This window comes from Aulostomus chinensis, chromosome 3 (genome assembly GCF_037954235.1).
Source record: "Aulostomus chinensis isolate RoL2024-O1b breed Wild chromosome 3, RoL_Achi_v1.0, whole genome shotgun sequence".
NCBI lineage: Eukaryota > Metazoa > Chordata > Actinopteri > Syngnathiformes > Aulostomidae > Aulostomus > Aulostomus chinensis.
Window position 1 is genome coordinate 7,329,694 of NC_141322.1, and position 18,804 is coordinate 7,348,497.

Sequence of the window (18,804 nt, forward strand, 5' to 3'; positions counted from 1 at the left end):
CCAATCCCAATCAACTTCATGTGTAATGCACTATATATATGAGAACTTACTTTCTGCTGTTCACTGTGTCAGTGACCTCTGGCCTCAACCCAACACTCCCACTCACCGCAGCAATGAATTCGAGAATGTATGCAGAGCACAATATCTCAGATTTACACAAGATTAGTCACTGACAAGAAGCACATAAATATCCTGCACATAGCTTGAGCTTAGCTGTAAAATGCAGGAGCCAGCTGCTGATACATGTGTGACATCTAGCCTCAAAGCTGGGACGTGAAATACTTGTTATGGAGTGTTATGCTATCAATCATGGTTATTGTGAAAGCTGTGGAAGTTATGGTCTACAAGCAGCTGGGGCAATTATTTTGTTGCATGACAGTCAAAGTGTTGTCAATGATGCACACAAAGATTGTAGACAAAGTTTATAGTCATATGTCATGTAGGTGCATCCGTACATGTCAGGTGTGTGTGAGATTTCACATCCATACTCTATTCCCACTATTGGTGTACAGTTCCTGCTAACTGCCTTCTTTGCACTCTGCAAACTTGAAGATATTCTATTTGTTTGGAAAAAGATCATTAAGTTGAGCAACTTTTAAAGAGAAACATTTATGCAGAAACATTGGCTGTATGTTACTTTAGCTACTGGTGTACTCCTAATCAATCACCATCCTCACATTCGTGATCATTGAATGTTATGTTTCTGCTTTTGTGGTTGTCATGCTCACATGAATCAATCTTACAGTACTCTAATGCTCAAATGCAGAAGCAAATGCGGTAGGTTATATTTAAATCAAGCAGTTTTACAATTCTTCATTTCCATCCTAACTGAAGAATTTTTGATGTAAGGATGGCTGTCCTGACTCACATTTTACTGTCTAAAATGGCAGCATCTCTGAACAATAAGAACATTGCAAGAGAATGACCAAAGCATATGATGATGCTTTGAATTTTAAGATACATATATTAATCAGTATTATCCTATTAATCTTAACCTGTCCATGGCTACTAGCTTACTAAATTAAATTAGTAGCTGTGTCTGACCTAACCGGCCGTTGTCATCAGGCAGTGGCCTCTCTCTACTCTACTGGGCCAGCAGCTCCTTTTCTAACACCTCCATAACAAGCTATTTATGCATCAAACACAGACTAATTATCTGTTAGGAGCATGCATGTATGTATGATTGACAACTGTTGTAAAGTGATTAGATTTCTTCAGGTAAGATACAATGTGTGAGATAAGATAGTACACAACTGTGAAATTAATAGGAGGATAGAATTTGTACTATCTTTGAAACATTGGGATTTTCTTCTGTAATGCTGCCCAAGGAATGTAAACCTCACTGGAGTTCAACCAGAGCCTTGACACATCCTGATTTTTCAACAGTGATTTATAACAGGAGTGATATGTGGTGATATGTTGAAGCAGAGGGTCAAACAAATGACTTCTATGGTAGTTGTCTATTATTGTGTGAAACATGCAAGTATGTTGATTTGTTTTCTGGTATACAAAGCTTGGCAACTTTCTCCTGTCTCTATGACATATATTACAATACGCATTTGCCCAAGCAGTGTTGTATTTCTTTTTTTGTGTTGTTTTTAATCCCCATATGTTTAGCCAAAATAAACAGGATCAAGGAGAGGCCTTTGACTTACACTATGTGATTGGCTGACCTACCTGTTGGCACCATAGTGTCATTTAGAGGCTCTGTTCACACTGAGTGGCTGTCCCGTGATGTTTGAGTCCGCAGGTGAGAACATGGTGTTGAATAAAGAAAATGAAACCACCGATCCTCTCTCAGAGCAGACACTGAAGTTCAGCTGAAGCAAACATATCACAACTCTTGATTAACCAATGTTTTATAGTTGAATCTCAGCAATAGGAGACAGGCAAGCCATGTTGACGTGATGGTGAGCAAGTGAACTTGGTGAGTCCACCTTTGCGAATGGGCCATAGTCCAGTGGAGCAGAAGAGGAATTCCACATCTGCAATTATTGAACAACAGGGTGCAACAGAAATATTTGAGCTGGAAATGAGGAACAAGTGGGGGCACTGAGAGAAAGTCAGGCAAGGGTGAAAAGTTACAAAACAACAGATAAATCATGGACTACAGGCAAGTTCTGTTTTATCTGTTTACTTCATTCTAAAAGAAACAGATAGGGGTACACTGTAAATGAGATGATACACAACATGGAGGAGGTAAATATTAGAAAAAGGAATGACATGGTAAATAAATGCAGGGATCAGAAAGGCATTTAAAGTGTTTACAGTCAGCTAATGGCGTTCCTTAGTAAGGAGACAGCAGACAGTAATGTATGTCTCTTAGAGTCCATGATACAAAGACTCTGTCATTCAGGCAACATCATCCTGGCACTTCTCATAAACAATAGGAATGCACATGCTATATCCTCGGTCCAGGCAAAAAGCTTCTTACTAACATTGGCATAAGGCATTCTGCTGCAGATCTATCATATGCATGTTTTTGTTACAACTGCTACAATGGACTAGTTTCACATTCATTTTGAGAAATCTAACAAGATGCCAACAGTAGCGTACAGAGCTGCTGGCAGAGAGTAATGGAATCAAACACATCCCTGGGTGGCACAGGATACTATGAAGAATCCATGGGGTCAAAAGTATACATGTCACAAACGTGTTATAAAGCACTGTAGTAAAACATTATACAGTATATGTATTAAACAAACAAAAGAATAGAGTAGGTGGTATGTACACCTGGGCATTTTACCAAATTATAGAAAACATACCCTGAATGACTGTCTCCCAAAGTCAACAAAACAGACAAGACAAGGATATTACCATTCTTAATCCCCACTTGCTGCAACATGCTTGAAAGGATTTCATTCATAACCTCTTTCTCAAATTCATGTTTATGGCATCTGTCTGTTTTGAATTCCTCAGTGAGAGTGTTTGTCTGTTGACAGAATCTAAACCATGGTAAGGCCAGAAGACTCTCCCAAACTACAAGTACTGCTCCCTTTTCTCTGGTGGGGTACTTTTAACATTTGGTCTGCAATTCAAAAGGGAAAAAAGACATGTTTCAGTCACAATGAACAAAGGAAACAAAAAAAAACACATTTACAAACGCCCAGAGGTCATAGGATAGACGTGAAATCATAAATCAGTGTTTCAACTCAGAGTTAGCTTCAGCCAGCGACAGGACAGAGGGGGCACGGTAGTGGGTTGACTGGCTGAAATGGATGAAGCCGCCACATATGATCTTAAAGAGAAGGTCTGAACACATGTCCTTTACAAGTCCATATTTACAGAAAAAGCTCAGAAGGTGGGACAGTGGGAGACCACAATGCATCATGGTTCCCATTGTAAGTGGTAAGGTGCAGGTGTAGTACAGTGGAAAGGGATATATTCTTCTACAAGAGCTCCAAATTTGGGGTCTAAGGGGTAATCAGAAAAAGGGGCAGACAGTGGTTGGACAGTCGGACAGTCCTCAATAAAAAGCGGGGGCTGATCAGTCAGGGAAACTAGTTTCACTCAACAACTCTGCCCTGAATTAGAGAGAAGAAGACAGTCAGAGAAAAACAAGATTAGAAGAGGAGTAAAAAAATAAAAGACTTCTCTGATTCTCACAATAGTGACTGTTAGAAAGATGAGAAGCTCCATGGGTGTAAAGATGTTAGCAAAAAGGACCCAAAAGACCCTGAAGGTGATGTTACAGCTGTCCAGTTATGGACAGGAAGAAGAGATGAGGTTTGACAGAAGTGTTAGAAAGGATGGGCTGATGATGTCAAATTCTACTGATCATATTTCAGTTAGCCAGTCCCTCCAGAAAACTGGGATTATGTGATCGCATGATTCAATGCATAATCAGCCAAAGTCCGCACATTTATGGAGGGGCACATTTTTTCAAAGACGCCACACTTTCGCCAATTTCCACACAAAATGAAATGAAATATGCAGGGTTTGCATAATTTCTTAATCCCCGTATTGTCGTTGCAAAAAAGTCACACATATCTTCGCAGAAAGTTGAAACATTTTGCAACTTCAAATTAGACCAGCCATTTTCCTCCTGTTTCCTTGAGAACGTTGAAATGATGTCATCAGAAAGCTGGAAACCCAGCAAAGAAGGCATGGTGAAATCAGTCTCATTTGCCAAAAAAATAAGCTTGGAACTTGTTTGACTCATCAACGTTTTGTAAGTTTGAGCCATGTGTTTATTGAGGTCTGAAATAAATCAAGATGAGAACTTAATTATTCCCAGCACTTTCTGTGACGTAGGATGCTTGCTTGTCATAGGAAGTCATTAGAAATTACTCTTTTCATCAAGGTAGAAGCCTAGTGAGAACAGAGCGTTGAGGGAATCACTTGTTTATTTTCTTATTCATCAAACTGCTGTTTTTGCAAGTTCCCACAATTTTTGCAAATCCCCACAATTCCTGTAATCTCATTGCATAACACTGCATAAATATCTCACTGAGCCTATTCCATTGCATTTTTAAGAAAACGTGCCGCATTATCAAAATTTTTTGGCCGCAGGAAGGACTGGTTAGCTATGATTTTGACAGCATTTTAAAGAAAGTAGTTCATTAAGTTCATGAATGGGCTTGGGCCTAAATACATGTCAGAGCTGCTGACTGGGTATGAAGCATCCAGACCCCTCAGGTCATCAGGGACAGGTCTACTCAGCGTCCCCAGGGTCAGAACCAAGCAGGGTGAAGCTGCTTTCAGCTTCTGTGGTCCACAATTGTGGAACAAACTCCCTGAACCTCTGAGGGGGGCACAAACTGTCAGCTCATTTAAATCAGGGCTGAAAACACTGCTGTTTCCTGCAGCCTTCTTATAGTATTGATTTGGGATTGATCTAGGTGATTTGGGATTGATGGATTGATTTAATATTGATTTGTCTGCTGTCAAATTGATTTTAAATGATTTTTGAATGTTTTAATTCATGTTTTCGATTTCAAACTGATTCTAACTTTCAATGTCTCATTCCCTCTGAAAAGCACTATGAATTGCCCTGTGTATGAATGGTGCTATACAAATAAATTTGCCTTTGCCTTTCATTAGGGAAGAATGATGGTACTCTCATATCCGTACACAGAATATGGAGGTACAGTCAGCAACCAGTTAGGCTAAAAGATAAAATGGATAATATTGTGTTTTATCTGGTATTGTTTCATAAGGATGTATCAGGGATTCATTGGCAGGATACAAGTATCACCTGTTTGGTACGTGGTCCTTGCTCTAACCTCCTATCGTCATATATAAAATAAATATCCCCATTGTATAATTTCTTTATTTTGGACACCCCTTTGCAGGTTATTTTTTTCAGACTTGTTGTTGAGCAATATCCTCTAAAAGCACAGCAACTGCAGACATCCCCCATTATTTAAAGGGACCGAGGAATTTGCTATCAACCCAGTCCCCTCATCAGCAAATAAAAGAGGACTCCCCTAACAAGTGTCTACCAGGAAGAGAGGTCATATGACCAACAGGCAAACAATTCAGTTCTAAGAAGTTAATGGTTTTATTGACAGGACTAACTTTCAGGAACATAAATGAAAGCAGAGTGATGTGGGAGCATTTAGAGGAATTCAAGAGCCAATTTAGACTGTTGTTGAGTTTAAGAGCATCTGATGTGGGCTTAACCCAAATATGGACTCTAATAGGTACCATTTTTGGCTATTGCCCAGCTATTACATGGTGTGTTACACTGCTCTACTGACCCATAGCTTATGATTATTGTTAGAAATGTTAGAGACTGTGAAGATTGTCAGCTGTACAGGACATGGTTATTGACGCTGGGCTGAAAAAAGGACACCTGCAATTTGTTTTAGATATGTGGAGACATTTCCACTTTTACTGAAGGGGCCAAGCTGAAGAACCCCCATAGAAGAAAAGGTTTTTGACCAGATGACAAGTTAAATCTGTGTATGAATTTGGAATGGTGGCGTTAGTAAATGGGACATGATGATATATTAATGACCTCTGTGTGATCTTTGATGACAATGAAAAATTATAAAATTCAAAATAAAACTGAGAAATTATCATCAGAATTCACATGCATTACAATATAAGCAGACACATTTAATAACAATTCAACTCTACTTGTGAAGCTTAAGAATGTGGTTTCTTCTCTGATAATCTAATTAGCTGATTTTTGTGTAAATAATTTGACATTAGATCATCTAATTCATGAAACTAAGAGCTTCCTCAGCTGTTTCACAATGGCTTCCCGTAGTCCTTCACACACCAGTATGAAACCAAAATGGCAATGCAACGTGAAATATTGTTGAGCACACTACGGATTATTCAATATTTTTAACATGTGATATTTCTATTTTTGGAACTGTCAATAACTAGTAGTAATGAGTATGTAAAAATAATCGACAAGCTCCCAAGGCAGAGACTCATTTTCAGTGCAAACCTTTATGGGAAGTAATATTTTCTGAGAACATTTTGCAGATTATTCATCTGGTGTTTTCATAATGTCAGAACTTAAAGTATTTTCTCAATGAGAGTAAACTGAACTGAATTTTATCAGAGTTTTTGGATGGTCGCCTCACTTTGAGGTAGCTGCTACTAACTGCAGTAGCTAATGGTACTAACTCATGTTCTTCCTCTACTGCGAAGTATGTATCAGTATTAACATCTATGTTTAAGATTTGAGCTGGCAGAAATCACTGTTATCTAGGAGCAGGACCTGATTTGCCTGGTTCTCTTGTGAGAACCACAGCAGCAAAGGAGCTGCTAACTGACTTTGTACTTTCTAACACAGTGGTTTGGGGTCCTGCTTTAAAAAGCAAAACAGCACAAATAGAATGGGTGTACATAAAACAATATGGAGGCAAAACACAGATGCAGCTCCAACCAGGAAGCATAGGACATGCTAATACAAGATTGGCAAGATGTGATCTGATATCTATCAAATAGGATTATATATATTTACAAAACCACTGTTTTGTACACGCCAAAAATTTGTATTCCTTTTCTCCCGTCAAATATCAAACAGTGGTTTACTGAACAACCCGTGGCTCTGATTTTTTTAGATAGGGACAGTCAAGCTTTCACAGACTGACAGATTGTTCAACATGCATGCCGAAGCAAAAGCCTACAAATTTGAGTACAAATATCATTACAGTTATCCCCCTACTATCTGCTGTTGTATACCATTTGTCAGTTAAAATTAAATGTGGTATTTTTTTTTTACCAAGAGACGAGATGTAGAATCATATGTCTGTCTTTTATATCTCTCAGAAAAGAGTCATCTTGTGAAAGCTGCACTTGTAAGGTTTGCATTTACAACACAAGCCTGTAAGGTAGGGAAATGATTGACATTTCTTAAGTTCGTAATTAGAATAGATTTTAGCCACAACATTTCATCAGTGTGGAGGACACTGTATGAAGTACAGTCTAAGTACCTGTACACATATGCTTGTGTGTAGTTGCAACAGTGTACATATGTGTGTGCATGATATCCTTTTGGTTCTCTTTAAACAGGCAAAATAGGAATAAAAGGGGATGGTGCCAAGCGTGTCCTCTGCTCTCTGTTTGGGTGACTGCTGGATGGGGGTGGGATTTACACGTACTCCCTGGCTGTGGAAGGCTGTGATTGGCGGTAATATTGCTGCCCACGAATGTCATCTTTAGAGCAGGAGCAACACAGCAAGGAGCCACCCAGTACCGTCAGACTGGCCGCTGCCCAGCCCACAAAAAGGGCTGAGCCAAACTCATACCTGCAAAGGAAAGAGGGGGGACAAGGATTTTAAGAATGTTTACAACATGTCAGCGCCTATGAGAGGTTTGACTGTTTCACGTCCCTTCATGGGTTTGTCAATCTGGGCCCTTTTTCCCAATTGTTTGGGTCGAAATCAATGAATGTTGACCAAAATTGTTTAAATCGCTCCAATTGAGAACAAGAATATGACGCACAATCATAAAATGGGCTGCAACTAGAACACAGGACAAATGTCCATGTCAAAGTCTTTTTACTGAAAGAGTTATTATCAGTGTCTGACAACATCTTTAAAAGGCTCCTTAAATAAACAGTATAATGATATATAGAACATCTTTTAAAACACGTGACAAAATAATTGTTACTTTTCTCAATACAAAGAGAAAGAGAAGATCTTGGAATGCCCTGTGTTCATCAGTACACAACAACACAAATTCTCAGTTTCGTAGAATGCAGCTGCAATCATGATAGAGCTATTTATTTACATGTGACTTGGTTGAATGACCTGTCAGTGGGAGGCATTAGTCGAGCTGTAATAGCTTAGCCCGCCACATTTCACTTTTTAGAAAAAGTTAATGTATTATCACAATAACATAACATGGATTTGGGGATGTTTTAAGTGTGTTGATATCATTATGTCAGTCTCTGCATTTTACACTTGTGCTATATATGCAATCTTGATGCAAGTGGTATTTTTAGTGACCCTTTTGAATAAAATCTGTTAGACCAGAACAAGTTCCATTTCTGGTTTGAACTGACAACAGAATGCACTCCTGCAAACCCATCTAAGGGCAGCAGACATAAATTCTCTATGCAAACCCAGAGCATTTGCTATTTTAACACTTTGACCTGGTAAGAGATATGGAGGAGTGTGCTGTTTCCATTTTAAAAGGTTTAAATGCCTTGCAGAGAACATTGTGGAAGCCATGAACTTTGAGGGTGAGACTTCGTCCAGGTCAAACTGAATTTCTTACCCAACAATAAAAAAGTGCACAAGTATTGATGAATACATGTGATATTTAAGATTAAATTGCTGTTTGCACAACCAGTATGAAACTCAATGTGTTTGCTTGCTCCTGCCACAGAAGCAATAGAAATGTTACCACAATCAAATATTAGACAGTAAAGTTATTTAAGCGAGTAACTCTGTTAATTATCTCAACAAAGCATCTGATAAAAATTAAATTTTAGCAGCCCCTGCAGTTAGATATGACACAAAAAATGTGATGACTTCTTTCTCATTCAGTATCAGAAGCCCTGATCCATTCTTTATTATGTAAGGCACCTGGCTACATTTTGTCTGCCAGTATCCATATTGATAGTAAAAGAAGCTTTTGAGTTGAACATTTCATATTTATCATCAGTGCTTAACAGCAGTTCCATGACAAATTATGATCTCCAGTGTATACCTTGCATTTGGTGGCGTATTTGGGTTGAAGAACTGATAGGACACCTGAGTGGCATACCAGGACACAGACACCAGTGTACAGAGACCTGTGGCAGGAGAGAAGAGCAATATCACTGTTAGGTCTTTGTATTATTCAGGCCAGTATACTGTTGTTTCTACTGCAAATTAATTGAAGAATGCTTATACAGTTGATTTTCTTTGCTGGGCTTGTGGTTTCTTTTTTGAGGTCAGCTGCAAATACTTCTAAAATGACCATTTCCTGTTTACAGCATGGACTCTAATTACCCAAAAGACCCCTAGTGTCAGATTGAGGTTAAAAAAAATGCCAAGCATCTCTTGCTTAATGTGCTGAATGTAGGGGATTGAAACAACAACAGTATATTTTGATTGCAAATAAACAATACTTAAGCAGCCCTTGGCCTCAGAATTAAACCACCTGCGAGAAGGAAGAGAGCTCCTCCAGTCACAGCGATGCGGGTCTTGATGCTTGGGTTGTTATCTCCCACCTTTGTGCACTTCATGCCCACCACACTGACGATGATGCCGATAAAGCCCAGCAGTACTGACACCACCATCAGGGCCCGACATGTCTGAATGTGGACTAGATGGAGGACGAAAAAAGGGAGGGACAGCAGAGAGGAGTGCAGAGTAGTGAACAATTGTGATACAACCAAAGAAATGAGGCGAATATCCAAGAAGAGAAGAGGGAGACGTGTGGTGAAGGGAGGGGACTTAAAGAGGACTTTCAGTCCAACACATTAATTACACATAAATGGGATCATTATACAGGAATGAAGCAACACACAGCAAGAAACACTGATGGGATACCAGATGCATTGTCCAGTTATGTAGACTATAGCAGTTAGAGGTGACTTTCTTGATGAAGCTTTGGGACATTAAATAACCCACATCACTCCACATAGGATTTGCCTTTCTCAAAAAATCCAATGTGCCCACACAGTCCTCAGTTTACACATAACTTTGTGGGAGGAACATATTTGCACACATACACACACTCACAAACACGCATGTGTACAAATACACACTGCAGTCACACAGTTAGTGTAGGTAGAATAGACACAGATGAAACACTCAAGTCTCTGACACAGGGCAGCTGTAGGAGGGCCTGCTTTAAATGCTTCCAACAGTGGGATTAGTGTGGTTTTGTCACAAAGCAAGATTGTTTTCTTGGGGCTGTCGCCACAGTGATCGGCCATAACTGCATCAAACACAGCCATCCAGAAGCGTGTTCATGCTAACACAGGGTTTAGCTCTTTAAGCATGAGGGAATAGGTTGTAATCTCAGCAGGGATACAAACATGCCAATTCTAAAATGGTGATATCTGACAGAGCTGACAAACATGGTAGTTCAAAGGAAAATATGTTCACGCAGGTCTAACTGTGACAGCCTCAACAGAGAAGCAACACACACCCATGAATAACTAGAAGCTACAAATGAGTAGAATACCATGGAATAGAAACTGTCTACTTGAAAGTCCATTTTTAATCTATTTTAGACTATATTCCATGCTTTTCAAAGCTCTATAAAAGCTAGTTATGAAGACTAAATTCATCCCACTCTACAACTATAGAAGAGAATACATCTTCAAAGGGTTGTGTCCACAGTCAGAAATGAATGGTCACTCTCATCCAGAGCAGAAAAGAAATGTTTAACAAAAGATCTTACATCATAAATAGTCTTCAGAGGTTTAAAAAAAAAAAAAAAAAGCAAATAAGTGAAATTTGAGTTTTCAAGATTGCTGAGAATAAGAGTAGGGTGGGAAAACAATTAGAATAATTTCAGAAGCAGCCTGAGCAGGAGCTGAGAGTCATCTTTTGCCATTGTAACGGAAACACACAGCATCATTCATGGTGGTGCAGAAAAGCAGCATTTCACAAGTTGATCTGAAGGGACTTACGATAAAGGACGGGGGTGGATGCGTCTTTGAAATCTGAATTATGGCTTCACAGCTCCTTTTGATGGGACATGTGAACAGTCTCTCACATTGACAGAGGTTGAGTTTTTTTTCTTTCAATGTTCATTCCTCTTTTCTTCTTACATTGTAAGGAGCTTTAGTCTAATGCTAAATGACACAATTCAAACCAGTTCAGGATGTGATAAACCATGGGGTGATCGGGCCCCTGGGATGAATGGGGCAGAGCGAGGATGGTGTGGGTCAGCTCACTCACTAGGTCTTCTCTTTCTTGAACTAAGGTTGGCAGTGCCAGCCGCAAGCTTTGAAATTGTGTGTGTGTGTGTGCGTGTGAGTGAGTGAGTTTGTTTGCGTGTGTGTGTGCTTGCATGCCTGCGTGCGTGTTCATGAGTGCAACTGAAAATAAAGTGACATTTCTTGCCCTATTTTATGTAAATATTTCCAAGTTTACTCTGAAAGTAAAGGTCCAATAGGTGTGTGTGTGTGTGTGTGTGTGTGTGTGTGTGTGTGTGTGTGTGTGTGTACCTCCACACATATGTCCTTCCATGCGTACGCAATTTTTTTACTTAAAGGCTGAGGGATAAGTTGCAAGAGATGATTTACATATTATTATCATACCATTATTACTGCCTCACTCTCTGTATGGCTTCCTTTAATTCTCCTTCCATCTGCTGCTTACTTAGTTTCTGCCCACAACAATTGTTCCATCTGCTCCAGACTCAAGCGTCTCAATGAGGTTGGAAGACAAAAAAAGAAAAAGGGGAAAAATGTCAACATAAAACATTCTTAACAGGCTGACCTCAGAAAGGAAGCATTATTTAAATAATAATAATGCATTAATAAATAATAATATATGTGAGATAAAAAGATAAAAATACCCACTAGAATTCAGTGTGTGCTTGCATGCCTGCGTGCATGCGTGTGTTCATGTGTGTGAGATACAGGCTTCTTCATGAAAACATTTCTGTTGCATTTCAACACTGATGTGACTGTGGACTGGAGTGTGTGATTTTCATTTAGAGCTCTATAAATAGTCAGACCAGTGTCTAATATTGTGCATGATGAGGACTGCCGTTGAAAAACAAAGCCAATGAAAGAATGGTGGCTACTTTGGAGAGAGGTGGGGTGCCCCATCTCCCCCCATCTGCCTTGAATAGTGAGAGCTGAAGATTTTCCTCCACGGTCCAGAGTTCAGAGCTGAATTGATGACTTCAGTCCTCTTTGAAACTGTTCATGTTTCACTTTGGTGGTTGGACCACTGCTGTGACCACTAAAGCTCTCTTCCTCTGAACAACTCCAATCATCACTTTTGTCACACTGAAATTTTTTTTTCTTTATGGTCCTTGTCATTTTTGTGTCAAAACAATGAATGACCAGCAGCAGTGGTTCATATTTGAATGAGTTAATTATGGGTGTGTCAAGCTCCATTTATGCCTGTTTGTGGGAGTTGGCATTAGGCTTGTTACACAAGAATGTGATTGAGATTTAAAGAGCACCATATACTTTTTAAATGAGCTGACAAAAAGAGTACATTTGTATTCTTGCATGCATTGTCAGACATAGTTTTATGCATTTGGTCGTTTCATTGGCAAATATATCAGTGTACAAACCATTGAGATTGCAGCTAAACATTTTTGGATGTCACTTTCACTGGTCCAAATGGCAAAAACTTTGGTATGGTGTAATTTACCAGTCATTTGATCGAATTTGCAAGTTTTGTTATGACTAAACCTATTCAAAGACTCTTTTTCACTTGATGTTAATCTGATGTAAACAGATTTGATATAATCAGACATAATCTTATAACAGACATGACAACCTATAAATGATTGATGATTGTTCACCTTTACAATTACTGACCTTGAAAATTTGAGAAGATGTAATTTTGTACATGGAACTTACGTCAAACTCAGACTAAATGGAAATAAATTTGATTCTCATAATTCTATCTCAACTAGAAAAACTATCTCCTGATGAAAGTCACAGTACATGATCAACAGTGTCTAAAAAAGAGCTCACAGTGAGCCTTCTCTAAAATTCTGTCCAAGGCTAAGGAGTAATTTTGAATTCAGCTTTCAGAACATTTCAAAATCAGTTAAAACTCCATCTAGTGATGGAGATGTGATCAAAAACACCACTTTAAAAACTATTATGTGTGGCCTTCAGCGCCATCATCCTCTCTTCTAACAGCCACTAAATCTCCCAGTCACCACATATAGTATCATTTCCCTTTGAAACAAACTGCTCAGTGAACCTGTAGCAGATCAACAGCCTCACATCTGTTGCTCAGCGGCATCAGGAGGTTGTAGCACAGTCTGCTGAACAATTATACCCACCATCACATGCTGCTCCTGCTGTGATCATAGCCAGGAAGCTGGTTCCTTCAGAATTCTTGCTGCTGGACCAAACCAAACACCAAAGGCCTGTTTAATCAGGATTCCATACCGCAGTGCCATCCCCGACCCAGCAGACATGACTGGATGCTGATCTGCTCCACTTCTAACACACAGTACACCTGTGATTAATCCTCGTCAACAATGCTACGCTGCAACTTTTCAATTTAAAGTTCAGAGGGATGTTCAAAGTTTGCCCTCAGTCTGTTTCTACTTTTACTGAATGTGTTAATAAATTTGTGGAACAATGTGTGTGTGTGTGTGTGTGTGTGTGTGTGTGTGTGTGTGGAGGCGGTGGTGTGTGTGTGTGTGTGTGTTGTGTGTGTGTGTGTGTGTGTGTGTGTGTGTGTGTGTGTGTGTGTGTGTGTGTGTGTGTGTATGGGGGGCACAGTGCACATTCTGGGAATATCTCTAGTGTTTGGCTCAACACTGTCCTTTTCTTCTGCCAACAGCCCCTATTCATCCACAGGAACAATACACTGTTCTTATTGCTGCAACAAACCAAAGGAGATCAGCTCCGGCACCCATCGCACCAAACACCACAGAAAATGTTTTGACATAATGGCTCACCAAGCTACCAAAATATTTGCAAAGTGTCTCATTTGTTACTTCAAGGCCATGTGGCACATCAGAACTAGCCAGCAACATAGGTCTAAACTGAGCCCTAGACCTCTCATCTTCTTTTAAGCTAATTTATCTATAAACCTTACATTGCTGCACCCTTTTCCTGAGACTGTACGGTTTGTGTGTTAGTGTTTGGAGAGCTGATTTTATGCTAGCAACACATTACTATATAATGTATTAATGAACTAGCCAGCCTCAATAACTGTAGTTGTGTGTCATAAAATCTATCCTGGCTGATGAAAACGCATATGAAAAGACCTTATCAAAAAGACAACAATGAAATAAAAATCAATAAAAGCATCCTAAAAAGCATGTTTCTTGAATTTTACATTTCTTGGTGGTGCATTATTGGCATACTTGAATTTATATTTTATTTGAGGGTTAGAAATGATTATCAATTTATCAAGCTGCTCCAAAAAACATTTGACCAACTGAGATGTTCACATTTCTCATTTTTACCATGAATCCCATATGATCATTATGTTCAGTTCATAATGTGTACTTCTCCCCTCAAAAAACATTAGTAGACTTTCATTTCAATCTAGAGGGAGTGAGACACCTGACAAGAACAGAAAGCAGAAGCCACTACAAGTTCAGGGTCAGGTTTTGTTGAGCCAAATTCAAACACTGTACTCACTGTCCAGCGAGAGCATCGAGTCAAAGATCTTGCATTGCACCTGTCCTGTGCTCTGCGAGGCGCAGCTCATCCACAGTCCCTCATACAGACCCACGGCTGTGATAATGGCATCACCGGCGTACGATGACTGCTTCCACTGGGGCAAGGCGGTGGTTGAGATGATTCCAATCCAGCCACCCAATGCCAGGAAGTAACCTAACAACTGAAGACCTGAGTTGGCCATCCTTTTCTAGCTCCGTCTATTTCTGTTTGCTCACTGTCCTCCCTACTTTTGTTGGGGTGATCCTGGTGTGTCGTCCTTTGTTCAGCAGCCTTCGTGGTCACACCTGTGGATTCACTTTTCTCCTCACTATCTGGTCCCTCTGGTCATCTCCTTTTGCCTCTCTGCTTTAACTCTCACCTGTGGAACCCCCCTCTTTCTCCTTGTTTGTAGCTCTTTCTTTCTTCTCCTCCACACGTCTGGAGCTGCTGTTTACCCGTCAGCGTGGACAATGTTTCCTTTTAGGGCTGTCCTTTCTGATTCCTGGTTCTCTTGTGAAGATTCAAAATGATATAAAGTCTATGTGGTGGTCAGTAACACAGTTCATCCAGCATCATTGCTGCGCTGGCTCACTCTCTATATGGCTTCCTCCAATTCGCCTTTCCTCTGTTGCTTACTTACTTACTTTCTGCCCACTATAATTGTTCCATCTGCTCTAGGCTCAAGTGTCTCAATGAGGTTAGAAGAAGAAAAAAGAAAAAGAAGGGAAAAAATGTGAACACAAAAAAGTCCTTAACAGGCTGACCTCAGAAGGGATGGGGTAAAGAGCTAGGCTGGGATTGGACTCGTCTGAGTTGTAGGAACGCCTACAAGGAGGGAAGAGGGGCTGGCTGGGGGGTGTTAGACAGAAAAGGATGAAGAATAGAGAGGGAACCATCATAATTACAAAGTGTTCAATAAAAAAATATAATACAGAGTACACACATCCAAAATTATATCTGCAGGTCCCAGATTAAACTGTGAAAAGTGAAAAGAATGCACACATTTGGGATCTTTATTATTTTCATGTTAATAAAAACTACCCAAACAAATCTAGAAACATTTCAAACCAAACCCTTGTGGACTTTCTAAGTACATTTCAGTCACTTGATGAAATTAATCAAGAAAACGTCAGCATGTTGCTTTATCAGGTATTGGATGCACTGGTCTTTGAAAGCTGAAATTGTGGTGGAAGAGGTGGTAAAGCAAAACATAAATCAACATATAAACAATGTCCGGATGAAAAGGACATGTCACATGCAGACAGGCTTTCAGTTAGTTATGGCCCACTGAGACAAGCCTCTTCCATCACCATGGTAACCCGAACAAATGAAGAGTGAAAAAGGGAGAGAGACTTCACCCAACTGTACATCCTTAAGTGCAGACACGCTCCCATCTTTTGTGTCTGTGGAGGGAGTAGAAACCTGATTTCCCACAGTTCTCAACTCGCCCTCAGCTTTTCTCACGATATGACCTTCAATTCACTTCAGACTAACTCAATAATTCTATCCTACCAATTAGATCGTCTACACACTCGGTCTCTGAGACATGGCCGTTTTCTCACATCTATAAGAGACATGTCTCACTCCCACCCTACACACATATATACACACACAGTCTATACACTCATATATTCTCAAAGTAGTTTTTCACGGATTCTGCGTGAAAAACGAGTGAATTTTTCTAAAAATAAATAGTCAGCTTTGTTGGTGATTTACCTAAATATAAAAGGAGGCAGGTTTCTCTCAACCTGCCTTTCCTATCTCAGTTTGTTTTTTTACTCACCTCTTAGAACATGTGAACACGCATGTGACCCCACTTATCTCGAGTCTGTCTGTGGTTCAACCAGTCCTCCATTCTCATTGACTTGAGGGTTCTGGCCATTTGTATGTGTGTTTGCGGTGCCTAACTAAGAACTTGACATACGGGGGGAGTTGTGGTCGAAGCACAGGTCAGCTGAGTCGAGGAGGCCGGAGAAGATGAAAGACAGCCAAACAAGCGCTCAGGTCCAACTCAGTGATGTGTGTGTGTGTGTGTGTGTGTATGTGTGTGTATGTGTGTTTGAGTGTCTGTGTGTGTAAGTGTGTATGTGTGTGTGAGTGTCTGTGTGTGTAAGTGTGTGTTTGTGTGTAAATGTAAATATGTGTAAATGTCCATGCTGGAGGACTATGTTGGAGACTTTAGGAGTCATAACAAATTGATGAGGTCGAAGCATTCAACTTCAAGAAATGCTTAACTGCACACACTGCTGCTCTGAGTTCCTTGATTAATTTTGAAGATCTTCTGGAGGGGGGATAATGTATCTCAGATTTTTTTCTTCAATTAGTGTGTGTGTGTGTGTGTGTGTGTGCGTGCGTGTAAATTAATATACTAACCTTTCACCCCAATATAATTCATGGTATCAGGAGCTATTATGTCCACGCTTTCTCCTGGCCCCGACTCAAGGAGGCCAAGTAGATGACCTCCTAGCTACATAGACTGCTGGACTGAAGAGAGACATGCGGGTAGATCAGGGGAGGCAGGCTGGGCAGATGTTTTCTAAACTGCCTGCAGAAAAACTCAAAAAGAGTAAGCAAATTTAATTCATATAGCAAATTAAAACCAAAGTGCTTCACAGTAAAAGAAAGAGACAAATTAGAATAAAAGAGTGATCATTTCTTTACTAGAATCTCCGTCCATCCATTTTCTACTGTTTATCCTGTTCAGGGCCGCAAGAGGGCTGGAGCCTATCCCAGCAGCCTTCGGCCGAGAGGCGAGGTTCACCCTGGACTGGTCACCAGTCTATCACAGGGCCAACACATATAGATAGACAACCATTCACTCTCACAGCCATACCTATGGTCAATTTAGGGTGTCCGATTAACCTTGTCCCCTCTTGCATGTCTTTGGACTGTGGGAGGAAGCCAGAGTACCCAGAGAGAATCCATGCAGGCACAGGGAGAACATGCAGACTCCTCACAGAGAGACCCTGTGCTCAAGCAAGGGCTGGAACCCGGAACCTTCTTGCTGTGAGGGAACAGTGCTAACCACTGCACCACTGTGCTGCCCCTCTACAGGAATCTGTTTTGACTACTTCTGTCAAATGGTGGAGGTGGCAGTGGTAGAGGTGGAGGTGGTGGTTATGGTAGGTGGCCCAAAATGTGGAGTCCTGAGTTGACGTGTGGAAAAATTGGAAACATTTAACTGAATTGACTTTAATAATACAAAATAAAACATACAAAATTATCAAAATAACTGACTCAAGAGAAGAAACTTGCAAAAACACAAGGTGTCAATAGTTCTTCCTTTTTTGATATATTCAATGATGATTAGAAAACCATGACCCATTCCAACCTCTTCTCTTGCAGATCCTTTGTTTGCTGTGCCTGCCGTAAATGGTTCCATTCTGACTTGTACCAAATGACAGGCAGAATGTCTCGTCATTGTAGGGAAACTATCTAAACACAGATTGTCTTATTTTTGTTACAAAAGTAGAACACTGCAATCAATTTTTTTTTATTTTTTTAAACAGTTTCAAAATCATTCTGATGATTTATAATTCACTGACTTGTGATTGGGCCACTTTCATTTGTCAAGCTTCAAACAGGCCAAGGAAGAGCACCTGACACCAACTGCTTAGTTCATGCTCTATAATATTATTATCATCATGTCATATTATATACTGTATATACAAAAAACGTAATAATAAATGTTTTGTTTATATTTCTGACCATATTTGGTCAATTGCTTTTAAACATCCTGAATTAATATCTCTCCAGGTTCATCTTAAAATATCCAGGTCATACAAGCTTTAAAAAGTCTTTATTTTGAAAACACTGGACTAAAATCTACAAAACAAAACATTTTAATGTTCATCCAAATACATTGTAATGTTGCATGAGGAGGTAGATCTGGCCAATAAATAGACACAAAAAGTCACATGACCTGTGGAAGATGTAGTCCACTGTGTGTGGCCAGAGAAAATAAACGGATAGTCTGCATGGTGTGTGAGAGCAGACTTCAAGTCAGTAATGATAATGGGTGTCTTAAGGCACTGGCGTAGTCAGAGACCATGTTTGGTGGAGTGATGGGGTAGCTC

General features: G+C 39.9%; 1 protein-coding gene across 2 annotated transcripts; it reads right to left on the reverse strand.

The window, feature by feature from the left end:
* Positions 1-2,093: 2,093 nt before the first annotated feature.
* cldn19 (claudin 19) lies at positions 2,094-15,483 on the reverse strand. Of its 2 annotated transcripts, none has more exons than XM_086198400.1 (5): positions 14,708-15,483; positions 9,556-9,720; positions 9,121-9,205; positions 7,566-7,712; positions 2,094-3,524 (listed from the first exon to the last, which is right to left on the reverse strand). In XM_086198400.1, exons 1-5 carry the CDS (start codon positions 14,928-14,930, stop codon positions 3,488-3,490), a joined length of 657 nt encoding a protein of 218 aa, XP_086054526.1. In that variant the 5' UTR covers positions 14,931-15,483; the 3' UTR covers positions 2,094-3,487. The 2 variants fall into 2 exon arrangements, with proteins under 2 accessions (XP_086054526.1, XP_086054525.1); XM_086198399.1 differs by having other exon boundaries at positions 2,112-3,028; positions 14,708-15,481.
* Between the last annotated feature and the right edge of the window lie 3,321 nt (positions 15,484-18,804).

Excerpts from the sequence above, each read along its gene's own strand:
- cldn19 (XM_086198399.1), bottom strand. The coding sequence starts at position 14,930 with ATGGCCAACTCAGGTCTTCAGTTGTTAGGTTACTTCCTGGCATTGGGT. Across the intron at positions 9,206-9,555 it reads AGCTCTCTTCCTTCTCGCAG|GTCTCTGTACACTGGTGTCT; the intron begins GTGGTTTAATTC and ends CTCCTGCCACAG. Across the intron at positions 3,029-7,565 it reads CAGCCTTCCACAGCCAGGGA|ACCAAATGTTAAAAGTACCC; the intron begins GTACGTGTAAAT and ends TTTGAATTGCAG.